Genomic DNA, 19,364 nt, shown 5'->3' with positions numbered 1-19,364 from the left:
CGACAGTGTCAAGAACTGTTGGATGTTCAAAAAACTGAGGGCCAAGATGGATTCTGACAGTCATCTTAGAGCTGGAAAACCAGGGTCAGAAGAAACCTTTATCTGTCATCTCACTAGTCAACCCACTAGTGACTGCATCCTGGTTTACAAAGGGGGGCATTCAAGAAAGAGCAAGAGACTCAATGATCAATATCTGACAGGATAATCAAAAGAGACACTCTCCATCCAGATTCAGCTGAAGTTCCTGAGATCTAGAGGGAACAACCTCATATTCCAAAGTGATGTCTGGACAATGCATGCAAAACTTGCAAAAGTATGGAGAGTCCAGTTTTGCAAACCTTTGTCTCATTAAAACAGTTGGGAAATGAAGAAAAAGGAAGACAGAGGATTTTTATGTGAGAAATTTTTCCAAATGCTTTGTGGTCTTCCTCCCTTTTGGGGAGGAAGTTGCTTCACCCTTGTTTTAAGCCAAGTGAAGGGGGCTTCAAGAGACCAACTTTGAGAGCTGGACATGTCTCCTTTGGAGTTTGGGGAACTAGTATGAGACACTGGCTAAAGATCAGCTTTAGGGTGGCTGAGCGCATGAGAAAGTGAGAGTGAGAGCTGGAGCAAAAGAGAGAAAAAAGGTAGAAGGCTGTTTTGGGAGTTAACTCTATTTTCAGCAAGAGTAGAGCAAGGATGAATGAGTATTTCTCGTGGGCCAAATGTGGGTAACCAATTACAGCCAGCCTCGAGCTTGCTATTTTGAGTATTTTTCAAGGGGATTCCTCTAGGGGCAACATGCCCCCTAACAGAGGGATGGACAGCTGGAAGCCAAGGGGCTGTGGAAGGTGCAGCCGCGAGAGGTATTGGCTCCCTCAAGGAAGTAACAGGGCTCCATTGGAGGGTGTCTTGCAGGAAGTCCACAAAAGCATCTTAAAAAGAAAGAATTAGCATGCTATATACCCAGAAAGCACATGGATTATGCAGATCCGCTTATGCAGGTCATGTAAGACTTCTGTTGTCTTTAAAAACTCCTACCTTACGTGACTGAGTGAAGAAAGGGGTGAGAGAAGAGGACAAAGGAAGAGCAGGAAATAGGAAAGAAGCCCCCTGCATCCTCTTCTGCATCAGGCTTTTGAGACCGAGGCACGCCTGGGGTGGGGAATAGCTTCATGCGGCTAAAACGAGGACTGGGCAGTTTCAGTACTGACATGATATTCTTCTTTTGCCTAAAAGTGATTGTAGTCCTTTTATTATCTGCAACTGGTGTTAAAGTTATGGGGCTCACAAAGTTTTCATTCAAGTGATAGGGGGGAAATAATCCCCGGAGTTTGAAGACAAGGGTAGGGAGGGGAAGGATACAATTATTTTCTTCTGTCATCTTATCAGCTAAGTCTATTTAATTATTGGCTACAAATAAAATATTTTTCACCACTGTGGGCTAGAGGGGAAACTACTCAAAATACAGGCCCTCCTGTTTACGTACTGGATAAATCAATGGGGGAGGGTCCTTCGCTAGTTCAGCCTAGTTGAGCACAGTACATTGTCTTGATTTTCATGCTGCCTCCACGACAGACACTTGCCTCCTTCTTCGGACACAGTTTCTGAGAAGGCTCGGACTGTCTTCGACAAGGCGAGTGCTCTCCAGGTTCCCACCTTCTTGTTTTCATTGCCCAGTGATCCTAATTTTCAAGTATCTCCATAAACACTGATTTTGTTTAACACCTCACTTTATAGAGCCTCAAATTGTGATGATAAATACATTATTTAATCTCCTCCTGACACAATTTTTTAATGCAAAATGAGATCAACAAAGCAATTAAAGATGCAGTGAGAAATTTTTTAAAATCAAAAGCTACAAAAACTAGAAAGCTAGCATAAATACCTCATGGAAATGACATCCACAGGTCCCCTGCAAAAACTCTTTGTATCTCCCCATTGTTATGGTGAAGGTGTCAACCACTTCATAGCCATATGTTCTTGCAGCATCCAGAATAACCAAATTTTCTTTCCATAAGTTCTGAACTTCACTCTGTATTGCAAAGCAAAGAATGAGAATTTTTATTGAGAGGATTGTTTCATGATTTAGTATCGCAGGTAGAAATCATTTGTCACTATTTTTACAGATTGGTCCTATTGCGAGATAAATAATTGATTTCATGTGTATTTCTTAAATCAAGACACGTTCTACTTTTCTTATTCAAAATATAAGTATAAATATTCATGTTTATCTAAACCAGCAATACATACATATTTATAGTGACACACAGTTTGCAATTTGCCCTTCTATGACAAAGGTATGTTTGTTGCCTACAGTGATCCATTGAAATATCTAAAATCTAAAGGCCAAGGTTTGAAAATCACAAATACTACCTCTTTAGATTCTTATTCATTTAGTCATTTGAATATTAGTCTGTTTTGTGCTTAGCTCTGTGCTGAGGGGCAGGAATACAAGGATAAATGAATCGTGATCGCTGAGACATCAATGTGTAAACAATTACTAAGTCCTTTATTGGCAGCCAGTACACAAGGTCCTGGCTGGTAGGGAAAAGGGGCCAGCTCTGCAGGGCCAGGGGGCAACTGGACAGCTGGGCTTTAAGAAAGGGTTCCTGGGCAGAACGAGGTCTTCTAGCTGGTGGGAGCGGGAAACAGGGAAGGGGAGTGTGCTTCAGGAAGCTGAAGAATTGAGTGGACGTTCCAACTGCTGCGTCTCTGGATCGTATTGCTCCTGGCCCAGCCATGTCCGAGACAATGACCACACTCAATGGGCGTTTTAGGTCAGGTCCACTGTTGGGAGGAGGGTCTCCTCCCCTAACCATTCGAGCTGTGGGACTCCTCGTGGGCTCAGCTAAGACTCTCCCAGAGCCTGGAACTCTTCCATCCATCTCCCACTCCCTTCACATCAGACACAGTATAGCCAAACACAGTTCCCAACAGAAAACAGACACTCACAAATATTTGGCATGAGATTGAGTGATCGGCATTGTGTGCTGTGAGCTGAAACTCTTCCTGCCTCCCCCTGAACCCCTTCCCTTTATTCTTTCCAGGCATTCTTCCTAATACATCCCCTCATTCTGCTAATCCTGTCTTGGTGTCTGTTTCTAGGAGATCCCCAACTGACACAAGGAAGGAACTGCATTCTGCTTGCCTTTTTCTCTAGGGCAAAAGTGACTTTCATTTTCCAGGTGAAAGAGCAAACTACTTGCATTCATTAATCCAACCACACAGTCAAAGAAGCTGCAGAAATATGTCTTCTTAGTATCCTGTCTTCTGCACTGGGCTTGCGTGTCTACTTTATGTAACATGCAAAGAAGAGCATTTACCCACAAACAAAGGCAGTGAATGGAAGAGGTTTGTGAAGAAGAAATCGAGAGACAAGATGCAAATTTGGTCTGTGTCATCACATAAAAAAAGGATGCTCAATATGGTTGACATGCTTTTTCTTGCCCAGTTACAAGTATTTTCTAAACTTTAATGTATCTAATTATGAAAGTTACTTTATAGTAAGCAGTTTCTAGAGAAACTTTCTACAGAAAGGTCAGTTCTCCAGGGAATAGACTCTGAGGTGAAAATTTGCATGGAGGCTGCTAACAGGAGGATGCTCCCAGGGCCCACATCGAAAAGGGAGCGATGCAATTCCAATAGAGGCTTTCACGGATACCACTAGGGGTTCTGGGGTTGGGATGGTCCTTGCGAGATCACCCACACTAAGGAAAAGGGACTGGATCTTGGTCCTCTTGCATGGGCAAGCTGGATCTCTGCAGCAAGGTAATCCCTGCTGAGATGCAGGTGTGAGTCACCCCTAGTTGTGATGTGAGTCACACATCATACAAAATGTCATGCACTCAGGCATGGAGAAGTGTTTCTGAAAACCTGAAAGTGACCGAGAGCACAGAGTGCTTGAGAAGGAGAACAATGCTCAGCATGACTGAGCTCAGCGGTGTGGTAAACACACACGTGCGTGTGTGTGTGTGTTTGTGTGTGTGTGCACGCGCATGCTTATGAATTGGTCACAAGGGAGCAGTCTACAGAGGAAAGTAGAGGCCAAGTGTTGAATGGCCATGTAAGCATATGAAGAGGGGTTCAGATTTATTTTCTGCTTCCACTTGCTGTATTGCTGGATATCCCTTTCTCCTTTGTTCTACTGTTTCCCCTCTTCTTCCTTCCTTTGGCTTCACTCAGTCTGATGAACACCATCAAAGCCTGGGTGGCAGCATACTGTTTAACACTGTAGCTGGCCCATGGTAAGTGCAGAAGAAATGTTTGCTGTCTGCTGAGATGAACTGATTCCGAGCTAGCAACTTAAATATAATAACGGGTGAAAGTGCTCCAGTTCCTGTGAGAGTCACAATCAAAGCAACAAAGTGGAGCTACCAGAGTCCTTAGGAAGGAGTTGCAGTCTCGGTCTGCAGCCTTCAAATAACATTAAAGGAGATTCAAGTCACAGCCCATAGTGACAAATATCAAAGGACCCCTGTTCAATCCCCATCTGTCTTAACCCTTTGATTACCTACATCAGATACTAAATACCTCAGCTCATTTTAAATGACCTTAAGTCCTCCCAATTCCAAGAGGCTGAATTTGGAGACTTCACGCGGGCCACTTGCTACCAGCTCTGCTTTGGCATCGCGGGTCTGGCATGGGATCGTGTCATCGGTGTTGGGTAAAGCTACAAGTGCTCAACCCCAACAGATAAATAAGTCTCACTCAGCTTACATAGTAAACAGCAAGTTTCCTGGCTCCCCAGTTCCCAGTGCTTCCTTGAGTTTCCCTGAGCAATTGCACACAAGCCTGACTGCCCAGGAACTCTCCTCGCTTGAACAAGAGCTGCTGGTTCTTTTCCTACAGATGGTGTTCTTCTCTTTTCTGAGACTTCTGTTCAGTGTTGACATTAATTTACTGTCTTCTGTAAGAACTGGTCAGAGATGTCTAACTTCTGTCATTTACTAATATCCAACCAGAGGAAAAGCTAATGATACTACCTTAAAGGCAATTTTTTAAAAAAGCAATCAGAAATCTTCAAAAAAGCCACTCTTGCCTAAAGTCCTCACTGATACTGACAATTTCATCTGTGGTCTCAGCACGAGCCTTTAGAGGTAGATGAAACATTAGTAGGGTAAGGAGAGAGCTAAAGCATAATTCCTCTCATCTACCCCTCAGTTCCTTATTCTGCATAGTTTGGCACCCCCTTTCTTCTTTCATGAACCCCAACCCTCATTTATAACATGTTTATGGGCTATGGTTTCCTTATCTCCAGGAATAACTATAAATGATTTGAAGCCATAATCCTTAAATATAAGACCTCCTTTGATTTTTATGAAGGTTGCTAAAAATTATGCTGTACCTTTTGGGTCCTTTTTCAGACACCAGCAAAGATCCTCATGGGAAACATGAAGTTCACATAGTCTAGAGGAAATAGGCTTACCTGTGTTAAGAAATGCACTCCATTCACTGGCAGATGAAATCCAATTCCCAAAGTTTTAATGATCACAAGGATATTGAGCAAATTTTCCCTATGAAATAGTGAGAATTCCAGAGTCATGAACTTTGTACATTTCTAGATGTTTGTGTTTATGCTAACAAAGAGAGTGGAATTCTTTTAGCATGTGATAATTGGCATAGAAGACTAAATTCTCATTTTATAGATTTGATGTATATTAGTTTCTTTTGGTGGGTAGAATTTTATGTGTCAGTGGGCATGTTTCGACCTGTAGGAAATGTAAATTTGGATACTGAAGAGCCGTCTTGTGATTGGACACAAAAGTATCTTGAAATATTTTAAACTAGACTTTTAGTATGTAATTCTAAACTACAAGTTGCTCTTTCAATAAAATCTTGATGAAATTCATTTACATCAAGAACAACTTTTTTTTTGTTTTAACTAATGACGATTATTGTTGCAGAAATTTACCTCTTCAAAACCTTGTGAATAATTTCCAGGTGATTGGAATTAAGCCACTGAACACCACCAACGACCAATATTGTCTGGCCCGTATTCTCCAGAGGACGTGATCTGGCATCCAGAAAGAGAGACACATGTTGCCTTGAAACAGATGGTAAACATTTTAACAGCATTGCCTCACATTTCACTGAACCATATCTGGCATCCTGATTATAGGACCTCCTTGTCATTTCCAACTCGTTTTCAGCCATATAACTTGGTATTTAAACTTTTTAGCACATTTGACATACAGTGAGTAATAATGGCAGTTAGTAAAATCAGCACATTGTGGCATTGTGCTGTCCATAAGAGTTCCATTGTACCTTTGCAAGAGATGTTCAAGTGCTTGTTCAAATGTCGGTCTTAACGAAGGGCTTATCCAGAACTGGGGATAGTAGGAATAACTGATCAAAGTCTTTCCCCCATTGATGTTGTGATATATTTTTGTGCCGTGCGCCTTCTGCCATTCCTGCAAGGTTTCATTCAGTCTTTCAATCAGATAGTACATTATGCCTCTATTGGTTGAATCTCCAATGAAAAGAATCTAAAAAGAAAAATATTTGCTTTTGAATCTGATGTTTACATGGGAGAAGAGGTAATACAAAATAATTTGTTGAATACGCATAAAGTCACAAGTCTCACTGTTTGGAGGATGGCCCTTTAAATTGTTAGAGATGACATTTACCATATTCTCCCCAAATCATTCACTTTTCTCTCTTCCATATTCCTACTAATGATATCATCTACGGACGCACTAAGTCATGTTTAAAGCCTTTTGCTTTATGTTATCCTCAGTTTCTCCACCTCCCTTATGCTCTTCACTTTCTCATCTAATCAGCTTAAAATGTCTTATTGATACAAATGGCATGAAGAATTTAGTGCTGTAAGAACACATAGAGAGTTTCCGGTCTATTTTGTAGATGAGAAAACTGGGAGAGGTTAGGCAGAGACAGAGAAAGCACAGAGGTTAGATAGCTCAGTAGAGGCCATGCCACTATCTGAGAAAAGGGTCACAAGACTAGAATCTGGTTTCCTGACCAGTCGTCTACGCCCCGGGGCCATTTGCCCTAGGAGCCTTTCACACCCATTACCTCCTTCCCAATGCTCCCCTGCCCAGCACCGCCTGCTTGAGGCTCTTACTGCTTCAAAGCTCTGCTGAGAGCACTCTCCTCTTGGGCCTTCCTTCTTGCACGATGGCCACCCTCTCATGCGTTCTCCACACAGCGCTGCTGGGATAAATCACTGGGATAGATGCCTAGTTCTGGGCTTCTTACTTTCAGACTCCAAAACCTATGGCTCCCCATTTCCTATAGAACCAAATCCGAACTCCTTGGGTGCAGCTAACTTTCGCTGATTTTATTGCATATCAGCCTTTGCTAGGTGGAGAGTTCACACAGGATATTCTCTTTGATCTTCACAATCGTGAGGTTTGAATCATTATTTCTGTTTCACAGATGAGGAATTTGAGGCTTAAGAAGATCGAGGTCATAAATCTGGTGAAGCGGGAGCACAGGACCCAAATCTGGGTCCTTCAACTCCAAGTGCAGGGTCAATGGCCCCATCCTCTCTTCGCCCCTTCTCATGGAATCAGGTCAGATTCCTACTTTTTTGCTGAACTTGATTTGCACTCAACAACATCTGTTTCTCCTTGTGCTAATCTGCCTGCCTAAAAAGCTCCTCCCTCCGCCACCCCACCTGTGTAAATGCTCCACATTCTCCAGCCAGACACAAATGTCTCTCTCAGCAGCTCTTGTCCAGTGCTCCTGCCAGAATGACCTTCTGTCCTCCCTGATTTCATTACACTTTAAAATTTCCATTACAAATTTTATCGAAGACTACATGAAATGTTGGCTATTTGTGTCCATGTCTTGTTTCCTTGTATCGTATTAAGAAGTATTTGAGGTCAGAGTCAGGGTTAACTTCTAAATTCACATTTCCCCCATGGTACCATGCATGCACTTCTAAAATATTGATTAAATTGAAAGTCAGAAGCACTTGTGTTAGAGGCAATTACTTTTAATGTCTTTGGATGGGTTCATTTAGTTCTTCGGTTTTCTCTGTTGGGTTTTCTCTTTCCATTAGTCATGCACGCATTTTCTTCCGATTTGAGCAGCAGTCACTGCCATCCTTTCTCAGGCACTAGTTTATCTGTTTATCCACAGAAAATTCAGTGAGAATCTGCAGAGGTTTATTCTTTTCATGGTAAGTGTATTCAAGTAGCTGTGTGAGGAAATCCAGAAGGCATCTGCAATTTGCCTTCAGATCAAATGCTGCTGTCACGAGCATCACCACGCTAAACTGAACCGCCAAGTTCCAGTCACTGATCCTTGTGGTCAAGTTCCATTTGAGGCGATGGAATTCCAGTGTGACAAAATAATGTGTGAAAGCACTTGAAATTCTTCCTACCAGATTTGACCTATAGCTGCTTCTGTTTGTTTTTCTGGTCTAGATTTCTTATTTTTAAAAGGGAACTTTGAATAATCAGGAAAGCTCTTAGTTTCAGATACTAGTAATTATCCAGCTCCATTTGTATTGGTTAGTTGCCAGGGCTGCTGTAGCAAGTACCACACACTGCGTGGCTTAAATAACAGAAACTTATTTTCTCACCACTCTGAAGGCTGGAAATCCAAAATCAAGGTATTGGCAGGGTTGGTTCCTTCTGAGGGCCTTGCTCCTTGACTTGTAGATGCCATGTTCTCCCTGTGTCTACACATAGTCTTTCTTCTGTGTGTGTTTGTCCCAGCCTCCTGTCATATCAGGTTAGGGTCCACTCATATTTTACATTAGTTACTTCTTTAAAGGCCCTGCGTCCAAACACAGTCATTGGGAGTTAGGACTTCCAACGTGTAACTTTGGCTGGGCAATTCAGCTCTTAAGACTAGTAAATGACCTTTGAGATTCAGGTTTTCCATTAAATTTCTTACAAGTACTTTTCAGTATCAAGATGCAATCCCTCCTAGCGTATCTCCAGGCAGCCAGCAAGATCACTGGGTGTCTGTATTGTGGGCTAGAGAGAGAGATACAGAGGCTTAGGAAAACCATAGTAGCTGCACATTACTGAGAGAAAAAAATATTCTAGATTTCCACTCTTCTCTGTGAGTTTTATGAAGATGCAGCTTATCAAAGCATGTCAGAGGCAAAAGAGTTGTGATTTAGAATGCTCAGGTACTGATATTTATTAACTAGTTAATCTTAAACCAGTTGTGTGACTTCTCCAGAGGTTTGTTCCCTTATGTGTAAAATGGGGAAAATAATACTAGCACCACCTCAGGGGACTTGAGTGAGATTTTAAATAGTCATCTTATTCCTGGCCCACAGGAAGCGCACAATGAAGATGAGCTAGAATGAAGGCACAGGAAAGGCAAGCAGGGTTTTTGAGTCCTTTTTGGGTGCCTTGCAGTGCACTGCTAGGCACTTTAAATTCATCAGTTCGTTTAGAGAAAATGTTAGAGAAGATAGGAAATGTCTAAACCACAGCTCTCTCTCTTGCCCTCCCAGGACCTGCAGGGTTGCTGGTGAAACTAAAACCCTGGGTGGAGAAGCAGAAGAGAGATCATTAGCACCTGGAGCGAATCAGCACTGTCAGAACCATCTGTCTCCACGGCTGACAGTGACTAACAGAAGCTACAGGGATGGGAGAAGGAAGCGTCCTCACCATCAACTGCAAAAACCGAGTTCTTCTGAATTGCAAATAGCTAGAGAGCATATTTTGAATCTGGTAGCTGTAGCTCTGGGAAGACCATTCGTTTATCCCAATGCCTCTCTATTCATGAAAGATAGAGATGATAAATTAGACCTAAAATGAAAACGCAGTTGTGACTTGGACTGTTCATTCTGTAGGTGAAGCAGTTTTGGGAAGAGGTTAACTGGTATTCTTAACTGAAAGATATCTGAGGTCAAAATGACAGTGTTTAAACACACACACAATTGATAATATCAGGGATTATCAAAATATTTTTGCAATCCCATGATTCATAATCAATCTTGATATATTTTAGATCATTCAACTTGACGAAGTTTTAAAACGGAAATTTGTAGATTATATGTTTTAAAGGTCAACTTCTACTTTAAAAGGTCTAAATTATCATAATAAATATTTATAACTAGCCATACAATTTGGAAATGACTCTTCTCTTTTGTGAAAATTATTGCCTCACACTAGAATACACAGGTGCTGGTTGGCATATGCAATCAAAGAAAAAAATGGGGCCTTTGAACACAAATAACCAGAAGGCAATGGTAAAAATAACCAGTGTCAGCAATAAAACATTAACATAAGTAGTTTTTTACTTTTTACTAAAGTAGCAAAGATTTAAATGTCCCAACCATATTATTAGGAGTTTAGAGAAATGGACCTTCTCATATACTATTATGTAAACACCACAAAGAGGGCCTTTATCTTTAATTTTTTAACTGTTGAATCTCAAGTCTAGAACAGTGCCTGGGATAAATCAGTTCCCATTTGTTAAGTGAATGAACGGAAACTCTGCTGTTGTGTGTACAAATTGGCAGTTTTTAAGGAATTTTATTTCTAGGAAATACTTAAGGATGTGTGTTAAAATGTATTTTAAAAGCAAAACAAATTGGAAGCAGCATAAATGTCTACCCAACAGGTCACATTAAGGTATAATCCATTTGAATTCTCTTCATTTTTGACAAGGACACTATGGTATGGATATATTGTGGTGGGGAAGATTTCAGTTAAATTTTATAAAAAGCTGATTATAGACAGAAAATCAATCGTCATTGCATTTTTGTAAAAGTAAAGCATGTAGATGTATAGAAAACATCCTGGAAAGGTAACTGGTTATTTTGAAGCAGTGAAATCATGACAATTTATTCTTTTTGCTCATTTGTATTTTCTAAAATGAATATACATTGGCTTTTAATGATAATAATAAAAAACAATAGCAGCAATAGTGTCAAAAACAATAAATCCATTTTGTTTAACAGCATTTTGAAAATGCACATAAAAATAATCAGCTTAAATGGACTTTATTCCTATGGCTTAAGAGAGTGGAGATGGGTTCAATAAACTTATCACAGGAATAATGTTAGTCATATTTTGGATTCCAGTAACAACTTTATACCAAAGATTGAGTCACATTTTCCAACACAGAATCTCTTTTCTGGTCCTGTGTCACACCGAGGGGAGCCTGCCTCCATCAAGGTGGGCTCTGGAGAGGAGCAGAAACATCTGTGCCTGGATATGTCACAAGAGACAGGATCTTAGCTCATCAGCAGGAGGCAAAGATGTGCTTAGATAACTTTTGCATCTGTCCTGTTCCTGAGACTCGGCATGCGATGTGCCACCGAAAAGTAAAGAGGGGCTGGTATTTTTCCTACTCTTTTTCACACTACTATGGACCATAGGACCTGTAGGTACATCATGTTCCTATGTTCTATTAAAGCTTGGAAATTGTTTTAAAATAGCCTTATTAGAAAACCATGAAGTGGTTTAATTATTTTTATTTCCATTTCTAATTTCTCAATATTCTATAGTCCCTGTATGAGGTGGAACAGGCTAAGTGCTATAACAAATAGAGCCCCAGTGTGTAGTGGCCTAAACACAGTTGCAGTTTATTTCTCCCTCAGGGAAACATTCCAGGTGGTTCCAAGAAGATAGTGTATGTGTGGGGCCCGGGCTGGAAGGTCGTTCAGAGTCCCGGGTTGACTAGCCTATGTCTTCTTCAACTGTGATTTCCAAGAACTCTCCAGGCATTGATATCCAGCTGGCTGGGAGAAGGAGTGAAGGGCTGCCAGGTTTTCTATGGGCCACCCTGGGTGCTGGGCACCCCACTGCTGCTCACATCCCATTGGTTGGAACTTGTCATGTGGCCACACACCTACTTTCAAGTGAGACTGAGAAACATAGTCAAGCTGTGTGCCAGGAAAAGGAGGAAATGAGTTTGATAAGCACTTAGCTAGTCTTTACAATATTCTCCTATATGGTAAGTCTTTTTGGGAATGAAAACCTAAATCTTAAATTCAGATATTCTACTTGTGAATTACAAAAGTATGAAGTATATCAAAAGCTAAGTTTATAATCCACATGATGCAGAAAAGGGCTTCTGTTGTTAGAGGAGTTAGTTCTTTAGGGCAAATAATAGCAAATAATAAGGCAAATTTTACTGATGAAAATGCAACCAAGATTTTGGCAAGTTTTGATTCAAATCTACAAGAAAATGATTTCCATTTCATTTTATTTCATCCTGAATGAAGGTAACTAATAATAATGATACTTAAACATGCAAATATTGTACTCTATTACCTCCTTTCTCTGGAGTCATCAAATGTACAAGGACATAGCAAAGCAAATTAGCAAAGAGAAGCATTGGTGGCTATCTGGGCTGAGTCAATATAAAGGTGATAAATTGTTAGTGTCTCAGATTCTGATCTGTGAGGCTGGGAAAGAATTGGGTATATGTAGACTCAGTAGACAGGAAATAATTTTCTTGATTTAAAATAATTTCCCTCATTCCTCTCTCTCCTCTCGCATAGTCTCTACCTTCAATATTCACAGAAGTGGGGATACTTCTACAGAACCAACAAAGTGCGTGGAGATGCCAGTACTCTGGACTCAGCCCAGCTAACAAGAACCCACTGGACCCTTCCGAGAGGGGAAGTGATGTAGGAGTTTGATAGAAGCTACTTGTCCATGAATCTAGGCAATGCCTGTTTACTGGAGAGCTCTCGCCTTGCTACATAAAGGAAATGAAAGCGAGGTGAAGAGAAATTTTATTCACATCTAGTCCGGGGCCAAGCATAGCCCATATGTTTAGAAAGTTCCACAAGGATTCTGCTAAGCCACATGATTGAGCACCACTGCTTTCATAATATAAATAGCCATTTCTAAATGAGGCAATGGGTGATTCAGCTCAAATATGAAGCTGAGAATGATCAGACAGCTAATGATATTCAGGGCCTGCTGAAAAATCTAGCTCAACAAAGCCTCTCCCTGTGAAATGTAATATGGTCACAACAAATGTGTTCTACTGATGCTTTTTGATTAAACTGGCCATCAATGACTAACCAACCTGCTCTTTCGGGTCAAGAACAAACGTAAATTGACATTTAGGCAAATCACTCTCAAAAACCTAACATTTTACAGAAAAGGAAAACAAACAACTAAACAATATCACCTAGACATAGATCTAGGTGCTTGGAACAAAATTTTATATGCCATTCTGCCTGCCATTGTATAAGTCATCCAATCCTGCTGAGAGTGAGGCACCCTCCTTTCCTTTCATCATCCCCTTTTTATAGAAACTGACAAGCAACAATGAGTTGCGTGACCATAATGGAATTCACATATTAGTCAGAACATATTATTATAAATGAGCCACACTTCAAAGATTTAAACACCTTAAAAGTCCAAGACACTACTTAACTTGCAAACATTACTTACAAATGTAAGTTACATTTCCTGTTTTGACAGCTGAGTTTAAGTATGTTCAGTCAATATTGCCTTTTTATATTTCCCTTTCTTAATTGCACTCTTCTCTCATATATTTTATTACTGGTTTAAATTCTGAACCATGTTTTCAACCGGCAAACAAAATAAGGGCTTGTTTAATTCAATTTGGTCAGGTTTCTAAGTTTTTTCAATTGTAAATTAGGTTATCATATTTCTAAATTATTTTCTATATATTCCACATTGTGATTACAAAGTTATGCTAGGATCAATTTTCAAAAATGTTCCATTCAGAGTTTATTAAGTAAGAGGCAGATATCTATTTAGAGAAATGTGTGAGAGTATAATTGGAAACAGCTTGTCTCTTCCAAATGATTTTGCTTTGATTCAACATGATTACACATCACAAAACCTATTACGTATATGCAAAAATTAATCAGGATGTAACTCATATTTGGATAAACTTAGGGTTTAAAAGGAGTCTCACAGTTACCTGCCCTCCATACACACATAAGAAACGGGATACAAATGCTTCAAGGAGAAACCTTGTTCCATCTTTTCTTCCAGAGATCAGCCTCCTGTTCAAGAAGCTGGAGTGAAGGCAAATAGCTGAAGTGCAGTTGTAAGTACTGTCCCTCTCCCATGCCATTAAGCACAGTGGGGTTCTTGGTCAAAACTATGGAAACATATCAATATATGAACCTTTTTTTAAAAATCTCAACTGATTTGTGCTTTATTCCTCCCCACGGGTGGGCATGTGTTTCCAGTTATAGTCTTGCATTCATCAATGTAAAACATTAATAAAAGATGTAAAAGGTCATAATCACAGCATAAGGAAATTCAACTGAGAGAAATGACTACTTGGAGATTCTAAACAAAACAGCATGCTATTAGAAGGCCTAACTTTCTAATAATTCTCACCCACCCAGTCAAATTCTGTTGCCTTTTAATCTAACTCTTCAGGGGAAGATAACTCAGTGTAATGCTTCCCTAAAAGCTGAAGCTTGCCTTGATTAGGATTTAAAATAAAGTTCTGGGATTTTTTTTTTTGTAACACATGCTCACACAACTTATTCACAGCAACAGTGAAACTTCTGGGTTTTCACTATAAAAAAATCTGAGTTTTACCTATTAAGTTTTCAGGTTAGTAAGGCTACCATATCTTAGAATTTGCATGTTTAGATATGTTCTTACTTTTACATAATCCCAGATGCAAAAATTGGAACACACGAAAAAGTGAGAGAATGAGAAACTTTGAATCATCTCTAGTGTACACCTCACCTGCTTGGTTCCTGCCCATTGTCTGTTCCCTCCAGTAAGAAGGATATCAAAGAAAGCTTTGATAGGAAGCTGCCCTTTGGGGAACAAATGCATTTTTCAGGGAACAAATGAAGACCCCTATTTTTTTCTAGTTCAATGAAACTATTTCAAAGTAATGTGATGGGCAATTCGTGTATAACTACCACATGCCCCCCCTGCCCAGGCATTTTCTCTTTTAGCGACTTTTCCAGAACCTCTGAGTCCCAGTCAGTGGTCAGGTGCCAGCCTCTGTGCTTTTCCCCACCTTTGTAACTGTCAGGCCATATTATTAATGATAGCTTTTCCATCTGTCTTTTTCTACTAGAAATTTAGCACCTCGGAGGGAGGATCAGGCTGTACGCACCTAGAACAGACTCTTAGCTCAACAAAGGCTAGATGAAAAAATGAACAGGTACCTGACCAAAGGTATTCTGAGCTTAACTTCATTAGGCCACCACCTCAACTCCACTCTGTGGTGACATGTTAAGGATAACTGATATTACAAGTTTTTGATACAAGGTGGTATGATGGGTTTGATGAATAAAAAATCCTTTTGTGTAGTGGGATCAGAACTGTAGCACAGGCTTCCTGATTGCCTCTCTGCATCTCTGTCTACTCCACGACCCTTCTGTCCTTAGGCGTATGTGAAGTGAATTTCCGTATAATGTCATTCAAGTAGTATGTTCCTTTTCCTGAATGTTTAACATGAAAATGAGCCAAAGCGTTATCAATATACAAGGTATTTAAAAAACAAAATATTTGTTACTTGTTTCTCTATTTTTTAATTGGTTATGCTATAACATGTACTTGTCTCTGGACTAGAATGGTGATCATAAACATTTCTGGGTAGGATGAGAACTTAATTGTCTTAATAATGAAAGATAAGAGTTTCAAGATCACTTCGTATATTTTTCTCGTGAGAGTGAGAAATAGATGTCCTGGAAAACCTCTGGCTGACCTACTCCTATTCATAAAAGGAGGGTTTTGGTTTTTTTAAGAAAGAAGTGCTATTTCCTAGTTGTCATTTTGAATGTTTACACAACTATCTCAGTGCTGTGTGGTGTATGAGAAAAACACCTGTCTGTATATTACCAAGTCCTGTGATTCTGAATATAAAATGCCTTTCTCAGGTTCTTCCTCCTTTGCATTTTCATTGCTTCTGCCCTAGTTCTGACGTATACAACCCTTTACAATTTAGATTTTTAGATTAAAAAAAAAAGTTCATACATTGTAAACATGAAAATAACATAGATGCTTGAAAAGATCTCTTCACCCATCACTAACCATGCTTCCCCCTCTGAGCTGGCTTCACGGCATGTGCCCTGGGCAGCTGCACAGAGTCTGGGCAAGTAGAAGGGTCCTGGGCTTGATTTATTGCTCTGTTGTTGCCTTCTTGAAATTCTTAACACTTTTGAACACAGGGTCGTGCATTTTCATTTTCAACTGGGCCTCGCAAAATATGTAGCCAGTCCTGTCATCTTACTGCCTGTCACTTCCTTCCACTTAGGTGCCACTCTTAGCTGCTTATTACTTCCAGAAATTTGCTGTGGATGTATACATGTTTACATGCATGCATTAGATTTTGCACTGATGGGATGATTTTATACATAGACTATGGAATAGCCACTGTCCTTGAATCTGTACTTTCTTTGGAAATCTGTACTTAGAATCTACACTTTCCCTCTCCTCAGTGTTTCATGATGGGATTTTTCCATTAAACAGTCTCTGCTTCCCCAGTACCCATTTCCTCCTCCCCTTAGGCAGTCTTCATGCTGCTGTAGAATGATTTTTCTAATTCTGGTTGTGCCACTCCTCTGTTAAAAATGTACAATGCTTCCCTGTTGTGTATAGAATAAATTAGCATTGTGGTAAACAAGGCAGACTCTGTAGGACCATTGCCAGTATGCGGGCAAATTTGAGTGTCTGAGCATGCAGGTGTGAAGGACACCTCTGGACTAGGAGAATCACTTAGATAAGCCCTCAGGGCTACACAGCCAGCTGGCTGTTCTCTGCTATGATCACCTAATCAGAACATAAGGCTTATTTTCAGAATTTGCAACATCATATCTCTCTAACAGGTAAGAAAAGGGGTTCTTCCCTTTTCTTTATCATTACTTTCTAGAGTTGCTAATAACCAGCCTTGAAATTAGCATGTTTGTGTCCGCCCACAGCTTTCATGTTGAAACCCTCACCTCCCCCATGTGGTTGTATTAGGAGGTGGAGTCTTTGGGAGGTAGTGTGGTTTAGACAAAGTCATAAGGGTTGAGCCCCGGTGGTGGGATTCGTGTCCTTTCAAGAAGAGGAAGAGACTAGAGCTCTCTCTCTCTGCCTTGTGAGAACACAGCAAACAGGCAGCTAACAGAAGGTGGGAAGAGGGCCCTCACCAGACCCTAACCTCGCTGGCACCCAGGTCTTGGACTTCTCAGCCTCCAAGTTTGTGAAAAATAGATGCTGTTTAGGCTACCCCGTCTATGGTATTTTAAGACAGACAAGGAAGAAAGCTTTGAGCGTTCTACAAAGTTGATTGAGCTACAAGATCTAGGACTAGATCACATAGACTTATTATTTTAGAGATAAAAGGAAAAAAGCCTGAGAAGTTATGTCTTCTAAGCCATGGAATTTAGTGATGAACTGAACAACTACTGCTTTTCAGGTTTCATAGACTGTGCCATCTTGGAATTTTTCTGAACATTCTAAATTCTGAGGTCAGTACGTATTCTGAAAGAGTATAGAGAAGCCTGACAGTTATGGCAAGGACTATTTTCATGGCTTCCAGTCCTGCATTTCTAAGATATGGAGGCTGGATTGTCTAACTTGATGGCTGAAATGCCCATGTGGTGGCCACTCACATACATGTGTGATCCTGGGAGAATCACTCAGTCCCCCTGGGCTTTAATTTTCTTTAGGGGAAAACACAAAATAATAACCAACTCACAGAATTGTGATGAGGAATAAATAAGATTTTAATTTGTCTGCTTACTCAACAAATGTTGATCAAGTGACTGTTATATATAAAAAATTATGCTAAGTGGTGAGATTATGGCAGTGCTTCAAACATGTTCCGCACCCTCATCAAGCTTAAAGTCTGGTTGGATTTAAGGTATAAAACAGGTAGCAGTACACACAGTTCCTTATACAGAATCAATGCATGGTTAATAATAATATTAACTGACAATTAATAATGCAACTGACAAAAATCAATAAATTTTGTTCCCTTTTTAAAAGTATCTAATACTGCTGCTTTTATCTTTACAGATATGCTCAGCCATGAAAATTAGGGTATCAGAATACCATGAAGATGTCCATCTTCCCGCCCTGGCTCTCACCCCCCATCACTAGCAAATAGTGGAAAATCTAAACATAAACCTAATCTGAAAAACTGGCTCACATTCCATCCAGTACTCTTTTCTATATAGATTAATAAAGCTTTTTTTTAAAAGAAGTCCAGTTTTGAACTCAGTCTTGCCCATGTATGAGAGGCTTATAAGAGTTTATAAGGAAATGTCCATCTGATAAAACGTACTTTGAAAATCTGGATAAGGATTACTTACTTCATGTTAACCAAGCATCTCAGTTTATGTGACCAGTTCGCATCCGAGGGCTCTGCCGGAATCTACCTACTCAGAGGGCGCCTAGCAAGGAGACATCGCATGTCCAAGAGCTTAGAAGCCTCACTAAAGGAAAAGTAGCCTAGTGTGGTCCATGCGAGACCTGCCCGGGAATGTGAAAGAAGATCAGGAAGGTTAGTGGGTAAAAACAATGCCATGCACCGGTAAGCTAGCAGAAGTGCCTTACATGCGGGAACATTTCTTTGCTTGGGCAAGCTACAGATGCCTGCCTGCTCTAACTGCAGTGCCTTGCTAGAACTGCAGTTGACAAGGCCAGCTGCTCTGAACTGCCATCTGTCAGTTGATGTGGTAAGCTTTTACCAATCTGTGCTGAGAAAATTGGCATGCAATCAGGTCAGCAAAGGACATGGCTTTAATATCCTCCATCTGTCAAGCACCTTATTTGGAAATAACTGAGCATTTTGAGCAAGAATTGCTAAGACTCTTCTATGATAACATTTACACATGATTCAAAAAGCCAAACTACATTCAGTGAGTTATCCTCTCCAGAGCGAGAGATCAGCAATTGGTCTTGATAACACAACTGGATGGCTTCCGGTACTGAAGGTGGCATGAATTTAAAGGCACCCCGCACTGGCTCCAGAACCTACCTTCCTTCCTCTTAGGCACTGCTGGAGCTGAGGCTTAGTTAGGACACCATATTGGCAGTTGTGGGGCTGCCAAGTTATTTCTCTCCAGTCACAGGTCCTGTTGTCTGAACAGCTAAGGCAAGGTACGATCCATTGGCCTGGAACAGACAGCAAAACCTCTTTTGGTTCTGTTTCGGCTGGTGAAATTATAGTTTGCAAGTAACTTTGGAATTCAGCTATGGTACACCATTACAGAAGTGATAGTGAGAAGACCACTCTTACCATATAAATCCAGTGGAGCAATATGCATGGCCTCCTGCTAACCAGAGAGAATTGCAGTATAAGTCATGTTCTGAAGTTACATAATTCATGCTGAAATCAGGTGTGAATTCTGTTCCACAAAACCACATAGTTTAAAAAAATTAAATGATCATGTACTACTCAAGTACTACTTACTTTAAAATAGTACATTAGGCACTTGGTAGGACCAAAATAGGTGGGGAGTCACCAATTTTGAGGTGGTTGGCCAC

At 40.4% G+C, this 19,364-nt stretch overlaps 1 protein-coding gene across 9 annotated transcripts in view; it reads right to left on the bottom strand.

Moving 5' to 3' along the window:
• CPED1 (cadherin like and PC-esterase domain containing 1) overlaps positions 1-19,364 on the bottom strand; it is a 265,711-nt gene that overhangs the window by 13,733 nt on the left and 232,614 nt on the right. For 2 of the 9 annotated variants that reach the window (XM_057504707.1, XM_036905654.2), the window contains 6 exons: positions 18,856-18,992; positions 9,579-9,686; positions 6,247-6,467; positions 5,894-6,025; positions 5,408-5,495; positions 1,868-2,014 (listed from right to left, as the gene is read on the bottom strand). In XM_057504707.1, coding sequence (XP_057360690.1) covers positions 1,868-2,014; positions 5,408-5,495; positions 5,894-6,025; positions 6,247-6,467; positions 9,579-9,686; positions 18,856-18,992 — 833 coding nt within the window. Of the gene's footprint in view, positions 1-1,867; positions 2,015-5,407; positions 5,496-5,893; positions 6,026-6,246; positions 6,468-9,578; positions 9,687-18,187; positions 18,348-18,855; positions 18,993-19,364 lie in introns of those variants that run through there. The other 7 variants (XM_057504704.1, XM_057504706.1, XM_057504705.1 and 4 more) reach the window with 7 other exon arrangements.

The sequence above is a fragment of the Manis pentadactyla genome, chromosome 7, assembly GCF_030020395.1.
Source record: "Manis pentadactyla isolate mManPen7 chromosome 7, mManPen7.hap1, whole genome shotgun sequence".
Classification (NCBI taxonomy): Eukaryota; Metazoa; Chordata; class Mammalia; order Pholidota; family Manidae; genus Manis; species Manis pentadactyla.
The sequence above is the reverse complement of the archived record's forward strand: the minus strand, read 5'-3'. Positions and strand labels throughout refer to the sequence as shown.